General features: G+C 31.6%; 2 protein-coding genes across 2 annotated transcripts in view; one reads left to right on the forward strand and one right to left on the reverse strand.

Moving 5' to 3' along the window:
* The window catches only part of LOC126748447 (hemicentin-1-like), a 48,232-nt gene extending 45,026 nt beyond the window's left edge, over positions 1 to 3,206 (forward strand). The window contains exon 7 of the mRNA XM_050457703.1: positions 2,548 to 3,206. Coding sequence (XP_050313660.1) covers positions 2,548 to 2,666 — 119 coding nt within the window. The 3' untranslated portion in view covers positions 2,667 to 3,206. The remainder of the gene's footprint in view (positions 1 to 2,547) is intronic.
* Positions 3,196 to 11,096, reverse strand: LOC126748778 (serine protease inhibitor 77Ba-like). Its single transcript, XM_050458227.1, has 8 exons — positions 10,765 to 11,096; positions 10,298 to 10,395; positions 8,605 to 8,802; positions 8,212 to 8,419; positions 3,883 to 4,100; positions 3,627 to 3,833; positions 3,429 to 3,567; positions 3,196 to 3,377 (listed from the first exon to the last, which is right to left on the reverse strand). The coding sequence occupies exons 1-8, from the start codon at positions 10,781 to 10,783 to the stop codon at positions 3,247 to 3,249; spliced, it is 1,218 nt and encodes a 405-aa protein (XP_050314184.1). The 5' UTR covers positions 10,784 to 11,096; the 3' UTR covers positions 3,196 to 3,246.
* Between the last annotated feature and the right edge of the window lie 2,452 nt (positions 11,097 to 13,548).

The following is a 13,548-nucleotide window of genomic DNA, read 5'->3' on the forward strand; positions in this document are numbered from 1 at the left end:
ATAGCGTTCATCCATCTTGATAAACTGTACTGCCTCAAACGATTTGCGCTGAACTGAAATGTTGCATAGTAAGAAAAAAGTTGGTCGCAAACCCGCAATCTGCGTCGCGACAGTTCAACGCACGTCGTTATCGCATGTCGCAGTGTCGGAAAGTAAAACATCCTACCTTTAATGGTGGACTGGTTCTATTATTTAGTCGCAGCGATTATTTTATCGCAGAATGTGTGCATGTTCATTAAACTGTTAATGCTTCATTTTAGCGACTAAAAGTGGCACTATAATAAATCGCTAGTGCGCGCTTAGCCTAACGGAGATACGACGGGGGTCCCAAAATGTCCTGTATGTTAAAAAATAAAAGGGCTATAAAAATTTTGTTAGCAGCATCTTTAGTTTTACGAAAAAGTAGCACAATGTCGCGAAAACCGCAACTCTCTATCTCTAAAAATAACGGAGATATCCTGCAAACGTACTCAAAATGGGACACCCTGTACTTTTATTAAATTGAATCAAAATATAATGATTTTCTTAATAAAACTGAAAATTATAGCGATATTAATGATTTTACCATATGTGATGTTAGAAGCACATCATCACACGTGACTCCTTGCTAAGATGTTACTGTGAAATGGTTTTCTTATAATCATAATGCACTCCTATCTGTCTCTTTTATTAAATTAACTTATGCCGATTATTGTAATCTGTAACAATTTTTTCTTTGTTTCTTATTTATATAAGTACGGCAGCCGCATAATAATTATTACGCAAACAATTTGAGCTTGTCATGGCGATTTTCGCAACTTCCTCCAAACAACATCCGAAATTTCATAACTTTATATCCGTGTTCAAAACTCAGATCTAAAAGCCGAAGTCGCGTCATGTTTCATTTTCGACGCCGTTTATTTTTTGTGAAACAAACATTAATCCAAATTCTATTTTCAAATTTCAATTCAAATAATCTATTTGAATTTGATTGACCAAAAAAAGGAATATATAAAAATGAAGCATTGATTAATGGCAAAATAGGCGATTATAAAACTGATATCAATAGACCTAAAAAAGCTATAATTGGATTTGCCCTTCGAGTAGCATACTTCTAATATCTTTCCATAATTTAAAAGTTGAAACGTGAAATAGCTCTTAAATGAATTGAATTTGCTCAAATGTATTCACTAATATGCAACTTTTTTTCCATAATAAAAATTTTTCATTTTGATGTGTATAAATTCAAATTGTATTTTTTTAGAGGAAAAATACGTTATATGTCAAAGGTTAATTTTTTTGTCTAATATTATATTCGGAATGATAAGTTATGAGCCATCGGCGAACTGTTCAATTTTGCAGAATTTCAAACAATTACACATATTTAATACATAAATATAGAAAGAGAAACGATGACCAGGTCCCTATGTAATATGTTCCTTTTTTCACTAACAACTATATTACATCTATAACAAAAAAATCACATACCCTTTTAAGAAATTTATATGACAATATCACTAAACATTTGCCGCCTTAAAATTTTTGTGACAAGATATTGACACATAGAATCCTTTGATTATCTATATTATTGCTAATAAATTTGATAGTATCACACGTTGGTGTGGAGAAGAGGGTGTTATTTATGATTGTGAAAAATTGACCAAGCTAAGTGTAGCTGATAGGTTGGAAGGAATAAAGCATGATAGGCTCTGCTTTAATTGTTGATAAATGACTATATTACATTTTTAAATGAATATAAAACTTTTAGCCACATGGTTCAAATATGAGAAGTAAATAAAGAATGGAAAGAGTTAACTGGTAGTGAAGGATATTTTTTGCCGCATCATGTTTTGAAGGCTTACATTAAGACTACAAGACGTCTAATTGTTTTCGATACTAGTAAGATACAATACATGAGAAAAATCATCGATTTTTTATAGATCTTCGCAGTAGAGATGGGTCATATTCGTATGATTTGTACCAATGATATGAATCCCATTTTACTGGCGACTCATAAAAACCTTTTCGTATTTGTATAAATTAGTATCGTGCCGCAATAATCGGCAATCGCAATTCGTATCGTATTAATCGTATTGTACAAATACATTGATATAAAGCGCCGTGATATACGGCATACTATACACTTATACAATAGTATTGTATAATTGCTATTATTTAATTTTAGTGCGAATAATACGAATCCTTTGATTCAAATCTCAAGAAAGATTCGAATCGCCCCAACTCTACCTCGCAGTCGATTTGTAATGGAATCGGGATATTCTGATTTTTGCTAATTACCATTGTCTTCATTTTCTTACTGTTGATCTTCATTTCCTAGTGTGAGCATGCTCTTTGAACGCGATCATTAGTATCTCTGTCGGCCATTAGTATCGTATCATCATAGCCATTGATAGTTTCCCTATATACTTTAATGACTGGTGCCTTATTATTTCCCGGATATCGAGTACCAGAGAACAATAGAAAAATCGTAAATCAAGTAAATCATTCATCATTCATCTATGTTTAACGATTCCAACAAATATATTAATTTACTTATTTTTATTCCAGGTGAGTTGCCGGCAGCAATCCAGAGCGCAGGCGTCGCGTCTACGCCACCAGCAATGGGCATGATCCTGGCATTGTTCCTTCTATGGTGTTTTTTCATGTGCATAAAGCGGAAGTTTTAAGTAGTGAGTGAGAGAGTGAATTAACAAAGTCAAAGTCAATGTGTTTAACAAAGCAAAAAAAGTGATACCATATCAAAAGGTGATGTGCATGGACCAATAGATCCAAGACTGTCGTAGAATACATACAAACAAAAAATAATAAAAGAATTAAATTGAATTAACAAAAAAAGTTATAATTAATATACAATATATACGATATTATATTATTGTATTTTAAAGTTCTTAAAGCTTAGGGATTCTGTCTAAAAAAAAAGCAGTAAATTTATTAAATTAACAGCCTAACGCGAATATAACTATACTATACTCTGTACTTCTGTAACCTATTTTCTACTTTAGATGACTACTTTTAAGGGAAATTATTAATAATATATCCAAGTATTAAAATAACTGTAATTAATAATAAGGAGGGTGGCCCATTAACAGATTTAGAGGACTTACGAGCAGCTGTACAAGTTTAGAGAAATGCAATAAAATTATTTAATTAAATGTAAAGTTAATGTGTAAATCTAAATAAATATATATGATGATGTGACGTTAAAACGACTTTTATTTAGGAAAACAAATTTTACTTCATCAACGCTTATAAGGTACGAGGATCACTAATTTTACCACAAAACAGTATACTGCCAGTCTCTCTATGCACTATAAAGTAAGCAAAAGGTCTATTGACCTTTACTGTAGGCGGTGTAATCCGGTTTGGAAATATAAAACCTACAAAAATACATTGTCATATTAATAAAAAAATCACTATTTTATGTATACCTGATGCTGCACTCGCGACAGTTCCTTCCTCGTTAACTTCAATTTCGGCCCTTTGAATAACCCGGGATAAATATAAATAGTGGCTAAACATACCTAGCAAGTTCGCTTTTTGTGGGTCAAATACGTCAGTGATTCCCATCTAAAACGGTTAAATGAAAATAACACCGTAAGGAAGTTAGTTGCTTTTTTTATCATTACCATTTGAAGAATCATATCCATGTTAAAATTAGAAGTGATCTTAAACTTGGGTAAATAAGTATAAATGTTATCTTCTGGATAAGTATCGTGACTAGCCCTGATTTTCGATAAAATATTCAGTACTGGCTCGTCGTTTAATGACTCCAACATGTTTGCTAAGGACTGAGCACCCCTTGGTACTAACACCAACATCGAGTAATCACCATTCTAAAAAGTAAGCTTTAAAAAAAAATTATTAGAACCCCACTGAACTGACTGCTCCATAAGGCAACTCCAAGGCATCAGCCTTTATGTTATCAATCTTAGAGTATGGATATGGGAACGAGTTGAACATTAAATCAACTTCCCCAATTGGTTTTCTTTTGTCGTCTAAAAACGCTTCTCTACGAGTTTTCGATGTGTTGAAAGGCTGCTGCCAGGATCCCTTGAAGAAGGTTGTGCTTAACATGAAGAGATAAGCATCTTGGACATCTCCTGAAAATGTAGTAATAGGTCATATTTTAAAACAATTTTATCACATATCGCAAAACGTAACGAATTTAATTCTCAATTTACGTTGTTTGTCTAAATATTATTTTACAAGGCGATATTAGTCTTTACAATATATTCTCAGTGCTGCAATTTATACTCTCGTACAACGAAATTTGGCCCTAAGAGAACATCGTGAATCGATTACTAAGTAAATTGTATCCAATTATGAAGACAGAGTGTGTGGAAATTCAGAGTCACTGGAGTACTTTTTTCATGATATCCAGAACCTAATAACTCTATTGTTGGGAACACCAGTTTATCAATATATCAAATGCAAGGTGGTACTTCAGCATTTCTTTTGATATTACACCTGTCTGGAATCATTCGATATGTGGAAAATTCTATGAAAATCATTTATTTTATTATTGTGAAAGAGAAGAATGCGGAGTCCATGACAAGTGTCGTTCTAGAAAAGCTGAAAAGACTGCAGAGGCCAATGATATGATAACCAAGCAACTATGGCAAGTACACATATAGAAGTCCAGAAAAAAATATTGAATGTTAATGAACTAGCAAATACTTTTGCATGTGTTAATCATTTGCTTCATTTACTGGGAGTTCATGTCAATCCGCAAACAATTAATTTTTTTCAACGTCAATTAATAGGGCTAAAATAGGGCTAAAATAAGAATAAACAGTATACATAATGGTCTCATACAGTTTATTACATGCCATGTCTCGATGACGTGCTCAAAGAATTTATAAAAATTACAATTACGTCTGATACTAGATGGAGTATCAATGGAGCAGCAGTGAAGAGTTAGTTAACTCAACTTGATCAAGTACGAAGTTACGAGATACACAAACTGAGACAGTTGATACGAGACAAGATGCGACGTTAGTTATCGGAGATATTGAAAAATTCGATTTTATTGTTCTTCTACTCTTCTTGACAGAAATACTTCAAACATTTGATAAAATGCAAAATATGTTTTAAATTGTAAAACTCAGACATTACTTGCAAAGTTGGAGGACTAGTCTCTGTGATTCTGTTATTTTAGAGCTAAGCAACTTTGTGAAGAAATTGAAGTGATCATCAAAAAATAACAAGAAAAAATCGTGAAGATGATGCAGCTTCAAATTGCAATTCTAGATAAGCTTACTGTTGAGGTTTCAAATCGTTTTTCTAATATGAGAGGAATAAAGAATTATTTGAAATTTATTAATTAAAAAAATTGCAAGTATACTCAATAGTTTAATAATATAAAACATTTCATTGTTCTGTTAAAGGTAACGAAAAGAAATGAAGAGAAATCAGATGTTAGTCCTAAGGGAATATTAATGTTCGTTTCGTCTTATGGATTAGAAGCGTCTAAAGCTTACTTTACTTTTCTCTATAGCCCCTTGTGAGCGTTCACTCAGTAAACTCAACGTAATAAAAACTTACTTGAGGTCGATTGTCCAATTTGGCAATTTTATCAATTAAGAATGAAGCGGCATTATTATTAACCTGCATAAGCTTAAACAACGACATTGAAGAGCAAATATTATGTGCTGAATGACCCAATTAGGAAGAGTAATTGGGTCGTATAATGTAAAATTGTTTTTTATATTACACTACATTTATGAAATTTTAATTTTACATTTATGTTTTTTTTTATTTTATAAAATATTTGAAATTTAACGTTACAATATTTAAATGTTTATTATACAATTTATTAAAGTGCCGATTTGTTAATTGGCGAGGAGAATACATTTAATGGCGTTAATTTTAAATAAATTATAACTAATTAATTAATTACTTAAACTTGCTTCCATGTATTTTAATATTAAAAAATTTTATGACTTCATTTTATTTTAATCTTAACTAAAATAATAAATTTGAAGTTTTTTAAATTTTAATTTATTAATTACTTAAAGATTTCTTAAAAATTCTTTAGTATTGACAAATTGATAAAAAATTATTTAAAAATTAAAATTTTTATCCCAAAAAACTAAATTTAAAAATAAATAAAGAGTAAAATTAACAATTTAATTTACAGACCTTTTTGGTAAGAAAACTTATGAGCTTTCATATGAAACTAAAATCAATAGAATGGTTACACTGATCTTTTGGATATTTAGGTTTTTGTAAAGCCTTCGACAGTCAAGAATTTTTTCAATCAATATCAGGATTTTTTAAAATCTAAAATCACGGAAGTAGTATCATCAGCATACAAGTAATGGAGGAAATGAAGAGAATGGCATAAGGCAGGGACCCCATGCTGAAGCATCAAAATTTTAGACCTACAAACCGACTTCTATCACTTAAATAGAACTGCAGCAGTTTCATATTTTTATGATCAAAGCCATTGGAGTAGAATATTGCGCTCTACACAATCAAATGCCTTAGTTAAATCGTAAAAAGTAGAATGGACATGCAGACTTCCTTCAAAGAACTTTCTCGTGTAAGTCACCGACTACCGTGACAGTGGAATGTTCTTTTCTGAAATCATGCTTTACATAAAATAAAAAATTAAGTTCAAAATAATTCTCAATTTGATTTTTAAATAAAAGCTCAAAAATCTTGCCAATTGGAATAAGGGAAAGAGGGCGGTAATTTTCAAGAATTTTTTTAGACCCTCTTTTGTGAACAGTATCAGTTGTAAATTTACCATCAGAAATAGCCAAATTAAACAATTTGGTTAGGGGAACAATAACCTTTATAAGTCTCATATTTAAATCATAAAAGTCTTTGCTAACACCGTTCTTTATACCATCGATTACCAGACCCACGTGATTGAAAGTTAAATCAAGAAAAGTGAAATTTTGAGTTATATGTTGCTTCATCTGAAAAAGCTGGTTATATACTCGCCGGCACAAAATTCCGCCACCCTGAAATATTGGCCAAGTTTGATGTTTTATAAATTTGTTATTTTTTATCAGATTATCACGATTTTGCCAGTATCAGTTTTTAGATATATTTGTTTTGATTTTTTTAAATCATTTTGTATACACAGGAGTATATACAGGAGTAAAACAAACTGTTGTTTTTTCTCGTAATTTCAAAAGACCCTGTAGGAAAATTAAGGTGGATAATTCTGTTTACATACTGTTCCTTGTAATCTTTGATGTATTCTAAACATTTCGATTTTTGATTCATTCCATTATCTCATTTCTGTTGCGAGCCGCAAATTTTTTATTAAAACTCTGATTTGAAGCTTATTTTTAGATAATTAATGTCAAGTTTTCGGTTAAAAATTATCGACGTTGGCTAAGGACGCAATTAATGTGACATAAAGTTTGACAGTGTCACTATTATAACTTGTTGTGTGTCAATATGGTATTAACTCCAGCAGACGTGGGTAGAATTGTTACGTTAATAGAGGATGGCCGTAGCAAAAGTTATATCGACCGTACTCTGAGATTTCCGTGGTCTACAGTTCGAGATGCCTGGAATAGGTATTTACAGACGGGAATTTTTACTAGACGACAAGGCTCTGGCAGAAGGAGAATGACCACTGCAGCTGATGGTCACTTTGTCACCATTAGTTCTTTAAGAGATCGAAGATTTACTGCTGTGTGTCTAAAAAATGACGAATTGGCTTACACCCTTTCATCCCCTGTAAAAACGTGTGTCTCTAAGATATATCGTGTATTTTATTATCTTTTATTTATACACCAAGTTTGAAGGTGTAACAAAATTTTTAACAATTACTGTGATTTTTTTAATTTATTTATTATTTTTCAAACATTTATCTTTTATACCCCAAAAAAATCAAATCTACACCCTTTTTGTCTATATGTAATTATAGTTTTTCTCTTAACATTATTTTAGATGTTTCAGATCAGATTTAATCCTTAAATATGCAAAAAACAGACTGTAAAAATTTGATTCTGTTGCTAACTTCCATGACGTATCATTTCTGTATTAATAACTTTTCATTTTTCTGTCTTCATTGCTTCTGTATAACGTATTTAAGGAGACTATTGCATGCACTACATATTGTTCCTTATATGAATATCGGTTATTCTTATCATGACGTAGAGACCCTTGGAAGTGCTGCAGTTTGTGTTTCAAGTGAATAAATAATAACCGACTGAATTAGTTCAGGTTGAAGTAGATATACATTACCGGCGGTAACAAGTTGAGTTATTCGATTCCTAGTGGCCTTAGCTACATATTTGTTGATGAGGTCCGCAGCGGCATTGCCATTTACGAAATCCACAGGTGTAACTGAAGCGTCGTAGTATTGCTTCACAACATTGGCAAAATTACGCTTAACGGGAAACTGTTTGCGAGCAAATATGCCGGTCGCCATATCGAACTCCGCCTCGGATTTCTGAAGAAAACAAAACATTAAAAAAAACCGGTTTGTAAAATAACTTTCAAAGTGAAATTTCTTAAAGTGCCGCTGTTGAGATAAAGTGGCCTCTTTATTGTGTTTGTACTTACCCGACCGTAAAACAACCCTTGATTAATTTACTTCTCTAGGAACTTTATATTTTTCAGTAGTGTAACGCTTACCTCACTTTTATCCATCAACTGAGCCAGCCTGTAGTAAGCCTCCCTAATAACATTTTTATTCTGATTCTGTCCTAAAGCCTTATCAATTTGGTCAGCGGTGTTATCGTAAGCTCCTTCTGACACTATAGTCAGCACCGTCCATATAGTCAAAGGGGAGAGAGCTACGTTCACATTACTCCCCGTCACCTTATTCGCATTCTAAAACGTGAAATAATTTCGTAAATAAATCTGGTCGGAGAGTGTGGTGGTGTGCCGCCACTGCAACGTTCCCCAGGAATGTTGGAGAACGTTAGAAGTGAGAATGATTCAATAAATTGTGGGGAAGGAACTTTGACGCGATAATTCGTCGAGGGAGATCTTCACCGGTCGCGGGATGGATATAATAGAATTTGCGGCTGTTCGAATGAATGGGAATCAACTTGCGAAGTAAACACTACCAAAGGAATTAGAATTATCGGAACTGAGTGGTTTTTGTTTCCTATAAGTCTCCTTTTTTTTTTTTTAAATATGATATGGTGTTTAAACAACTGTCTGATTCAAGGCAGTTGGGCAGTAGAGTTTCTTGTATTATTTAGATACTAAAAATTGAATTTTCTTCCACGTTTTTTTAGGCACTTCAATAACTTTTTTCTCGTATTTTCCTGAGACGAAAATTTGCCCAAATTTTCAATTTTCGCTTTTTCAGGCATAACGATTTTTAAACAATACAATTTATTCTTGTTTTTTTCATGAAGCAAAATTTAAAAAAAAAATTAATTTCTTTTATTGCATTTTCCAGGCACAATTTTTTAAATTTTGATCAAATTTTTTGGTGCGAAAATATTCTCAAATTTTGAATTTCTTGATTATCTGGCCCTAACAATGTTAGGGCTTTTTTTTTAATTGCCTGGAAATCTTTATCAAATTTGTTGATTTTTCTCTGATACAAAAATATTCCCAAGCAACACATCATATATTATTAACGTTAAATATATATTTATTCAACGATTTTTTAGTGAATTTTTGGTTTTGGTATATTTATTAAATTGTGGTATACACGTATATCATAAACGATTCTGTTTACAAAAAGGAAAAAAATTCTCTTAACTTAATTACTACACTCCAAATATTTCATGAAATTCTTCTAAAAAATCACTGTTTTTCGTCCATATTCCCCAATCTAATAACGCTGTTTTCATACTAAATATTATTATTAAATTAAAAATTGAATATATATTTTCTGCAAAAACCGTGTTTTTCGTCTACATAACCCATACCTCTTCACCCACCCCAAACATTTGACCAGTAAGAAAATCTTTTGAAAATTCACTGTTTATAACATCCAATCTAATAGCACTGTTTTTTTATTAATAATTTATTACTATACATATATATAATTTAAATAAACAAACTGTGTTATTAGATTGGATTTTAACGACGAAACTAGTTGCAACAATGTATAATATAATAACATTGCTCTATAGCTCAACTGCCTGGAAGAATAATTTTCTTACTTGGACTTCTGAAGCAGAAAGGAACAAATAATTGCTGCTATTGCCTAAAAACCCTTGCAAATCCCTACTAAACCCCTTAAAAAGAAATGAAAATTACTTGCATTGCCCTATAGCTCAACTGCCTGGACGAATAATTTTCTTACTTAAACTTCTCCAAAAGAAGGCCCTTTTATGGTATATATTCTATACATTTTACTTACCCACAATAACTTGACTGAAAATTTATTAATAGATTCTGCTATGTTAAACTTTCCTTGCGATTGTGCTGGTGTGCTTAAGCATATCACAGTTGCGAGAGCTAAAATTGACAAAAAAAAAAGAATTAATTAAAGACCTCAAAAGAAAAAATGTATCCGGATTTAAAAATCTGCACTTTTTTGTTTAATATAAAAAGAGAAGCGCTTTTAATAATAACTTTTTTAATATAAAACTTGGCGAAGAAGAAGAAAAAAATGTGTGTAGCTGTAGAACAGACAGCAGTCCTATATTTTAGAAGTTTAAATTAAAAAGTTCTTAGGGAGAAAATCTAAGCAACTTAGTAAGCACGACCCTTTTTTCGGATTCCCGGGGTTTCATTCACAAAGGGAGCCCCGGGGCGTGAACTTTTTTTTTTAATGCATTTATTGTTACTCCTTTAAAATAAAAATATAGTAAAATAGGCACTCACCTAAATAATTAATACCCATCGTAGTTGACCTTTGATACAACTAAACCGGAAAATCTATACACAATTCATCATGTAGAACACAATGGATTATTTTTAACTTATGCGATAATAAAAGAACTCGACGTCGATCGGTAGGTTTTTTAAAGTAGTACTTTCATTTTACGAAGAACAACAATAAAATCATTTTAGGAACCACGGTACGATCGTGCTTAGCGGTACGTCAGCGAAATCGTGACACAAAGTAAACCCGAGTAAAAATAAATGAGTTTCTTGTTTCCTGCAGCGAATCGGATGTCTATAGTACTCGTACCTCCATGTACAGGGTGTTCCACGCATACTGGTACCACTATAAAAGTGTATATGTATACAGTTTTAAATAAATATTACGTCATAAGCATAATGTGATTTATTACACTTAGAAGAAAATAAAAATAAGTGGATATATCGTGCGTTGTCGTGTTTCTTCGCTTCAATATAAGTCAATAGGTCTCCTGAAAATTCACTAAATTTAGTAATTTTTTTCATGTTGGTACCATGATTCAGTAAATAGTACAGAATTTTATGATTTTCGTGGGTAAATATGATAGAGATACGAATTATGATGATAATATTAATAGATTTTATTGCCACGTGAAACGTGCTATCTAGAGAATACACAACGCAACTGTTATTTGCTTATATATTTATATTTTGTGACAAAATTAATTTTCAAAGATGTCGTGATATGAACTGCGATATGTATGCTTCGTAGACTATCAAAAAGCATTTGACAAAGTCCAGTATGGAAAACTGGAAAGGAACCAAAGTTCGGAACTTAAGTACTCCTTTTCCAGGATAATTAAATTCTTTTTTTTTATTCTTCCTGGTAATTGGTCTCTTTTTCCCAAAAAAATTAATTTTACATTCCAGGCAGCCAAACAAAAAAATCTGATTTCCACACAGATTAAGCAAATGTTAATTTTTTTATTAAGGCAGTTCTGTGGCCAAAACCTGGATGAAACAGTACTCCTTCAATATGCTTAAATTATTTTTTTACTTTTTTAGGTCTTTTTTTCACAGAAAATATATTTTCCCTTCCAGGCAGTTGAAATCATATTCCAGAACAGTTATAATTTATTTTTCCAGGGAACTCGTCTCTTTTTCAAAAAAAAAAAGGATCATGGACACTCACTTAATACTCCATTTGAGATTTGGCTATATCAGCAAATACTTAAAAAACTTTGGTAACAAATGCTCAAGAAAATAAATAAAAATATCCTAAAGAAGATCAATACTATAAAAGAAGAACACAATTTAATGTGGGACACATCCTATATACAAGCCGGAAAAACCAGGTACAACCTCATAATAATTAATTAATGTTGATGTATAGATTTATCACTAATGGATCGCCGCTTTTATATTTAGTTGGTCCGAAACGAGGATGTGCAATTAACTTAAAATGTGTTTTTTTATCGCTTCTTTTCGTTTGAGTTAAAAAAGGAGCAAAAGTAAAAATGGACAAAGCAATTTTTTTTATGTTAATTAATTTAAAGTATTGAAAAAAAAGGTATATTTGGAAAAACCCCCGTATGGCATGTGAGGTATAGCGAGCCATCTGCTGTGGCATATTATAACATGGTTTTTAGTAGAGCAAAGCAAACTGCAATGAAGGTCTCTCTTTATTGGAATTTCTCGCAGAAAATCAGGACCTGTCGGACAAAAGTGTTTATAACTTTGGCTCTATTTAGGATAGAGAAATGATGTTTACATTTTTATAATCTAGAAATATGAAGCTAAAACCTAATTATCTACAAATTTTTTTTTTAGGATTTTTAGAACTCAAAAAAAAATTTTGTTCGATTTTTGTACATGGGATTCGATACAACGGGTCTTTGAATTTTATGAAATACGACGGGTCGATTAGAATTGGCGTCAACTTGAACTGTATAGATTTTGGCTACTGTCAGCACGCGAGGATATTTTTTTTTATTTCTGTCTCTTTTCCAGGCATTGGAAAAATATTTATGGGTTTATTCCAGGTAGTTGAACGCTATTTCTGTCTTTGTTCCACTCTTCAACTGTCTTTCAAGAGTTTTTGTTTTTCTTCAGGGTGTTAAGCAGGGATTTTGTCTCTGTCCTGGACAAATGAAGAGTCATTTTTCTCCAGGCAGTTGTAAAAGTATTTATGTATTTATTCCAGGCAGTGGAACACTATTTCTGAATTTTTCAGTTACATATCATGCGTATCAGAACGTTTCGTACGTTCACCTCATCCTCAGACATTGATTTTGATTTGCGTGAAGTAATTTTGAAAATATCTTCAACGGTTGTAGAGATACTGAAAAATGACTGTAAAGTTTCAATGTTTTCCCTAAAAATTCAAAATGGGTGATTTACAAAAACGCTTGTAATTTCAAAAGTTTGAGGTACAAAAATCGTTGGTACCTCAAAATGTGCATCTCGGAACGTTACATTTTTGAGTGACAACCTTTTGTAAAAATTTTGAATGAGTGAGACTGATTGTGAATTTTCTATTGGTTAATAGGAATATGTTGTTTGTTTATTGATGGTTCTTTGTTAATAGCTTTAATAGTATTTTTTAATCGACTGTTAGATATATACTCTTATAATTTGGTACAGTAGAATAGCTGTTATAAATCTTAAACTGGATCAGATATGTGTCCACCATTTTGTTTGTACACTAATATTGTAAAAACTTTATGAAATAAAAGGCATTATCCATTTATTATTATTTAGTTTAATCATCATTGATTAAAACAAAACATAAATCAAACGACATTA

Source organism: Anthonomus grandis, chromosome 22 (assembly GCF_022605725.1).
Source record: "Anthonomus grandis grandis chromosome 22, icAntGran1.3, whole genome shotgun sequence".
Classification (NCBI taxonomy): domain Eukaryota; kingdom Metazoa; phylum Arthropoda; class Insecta; order Coleoptera; family Curculionidae; genus Anthonomus; species Anthonomus grandis.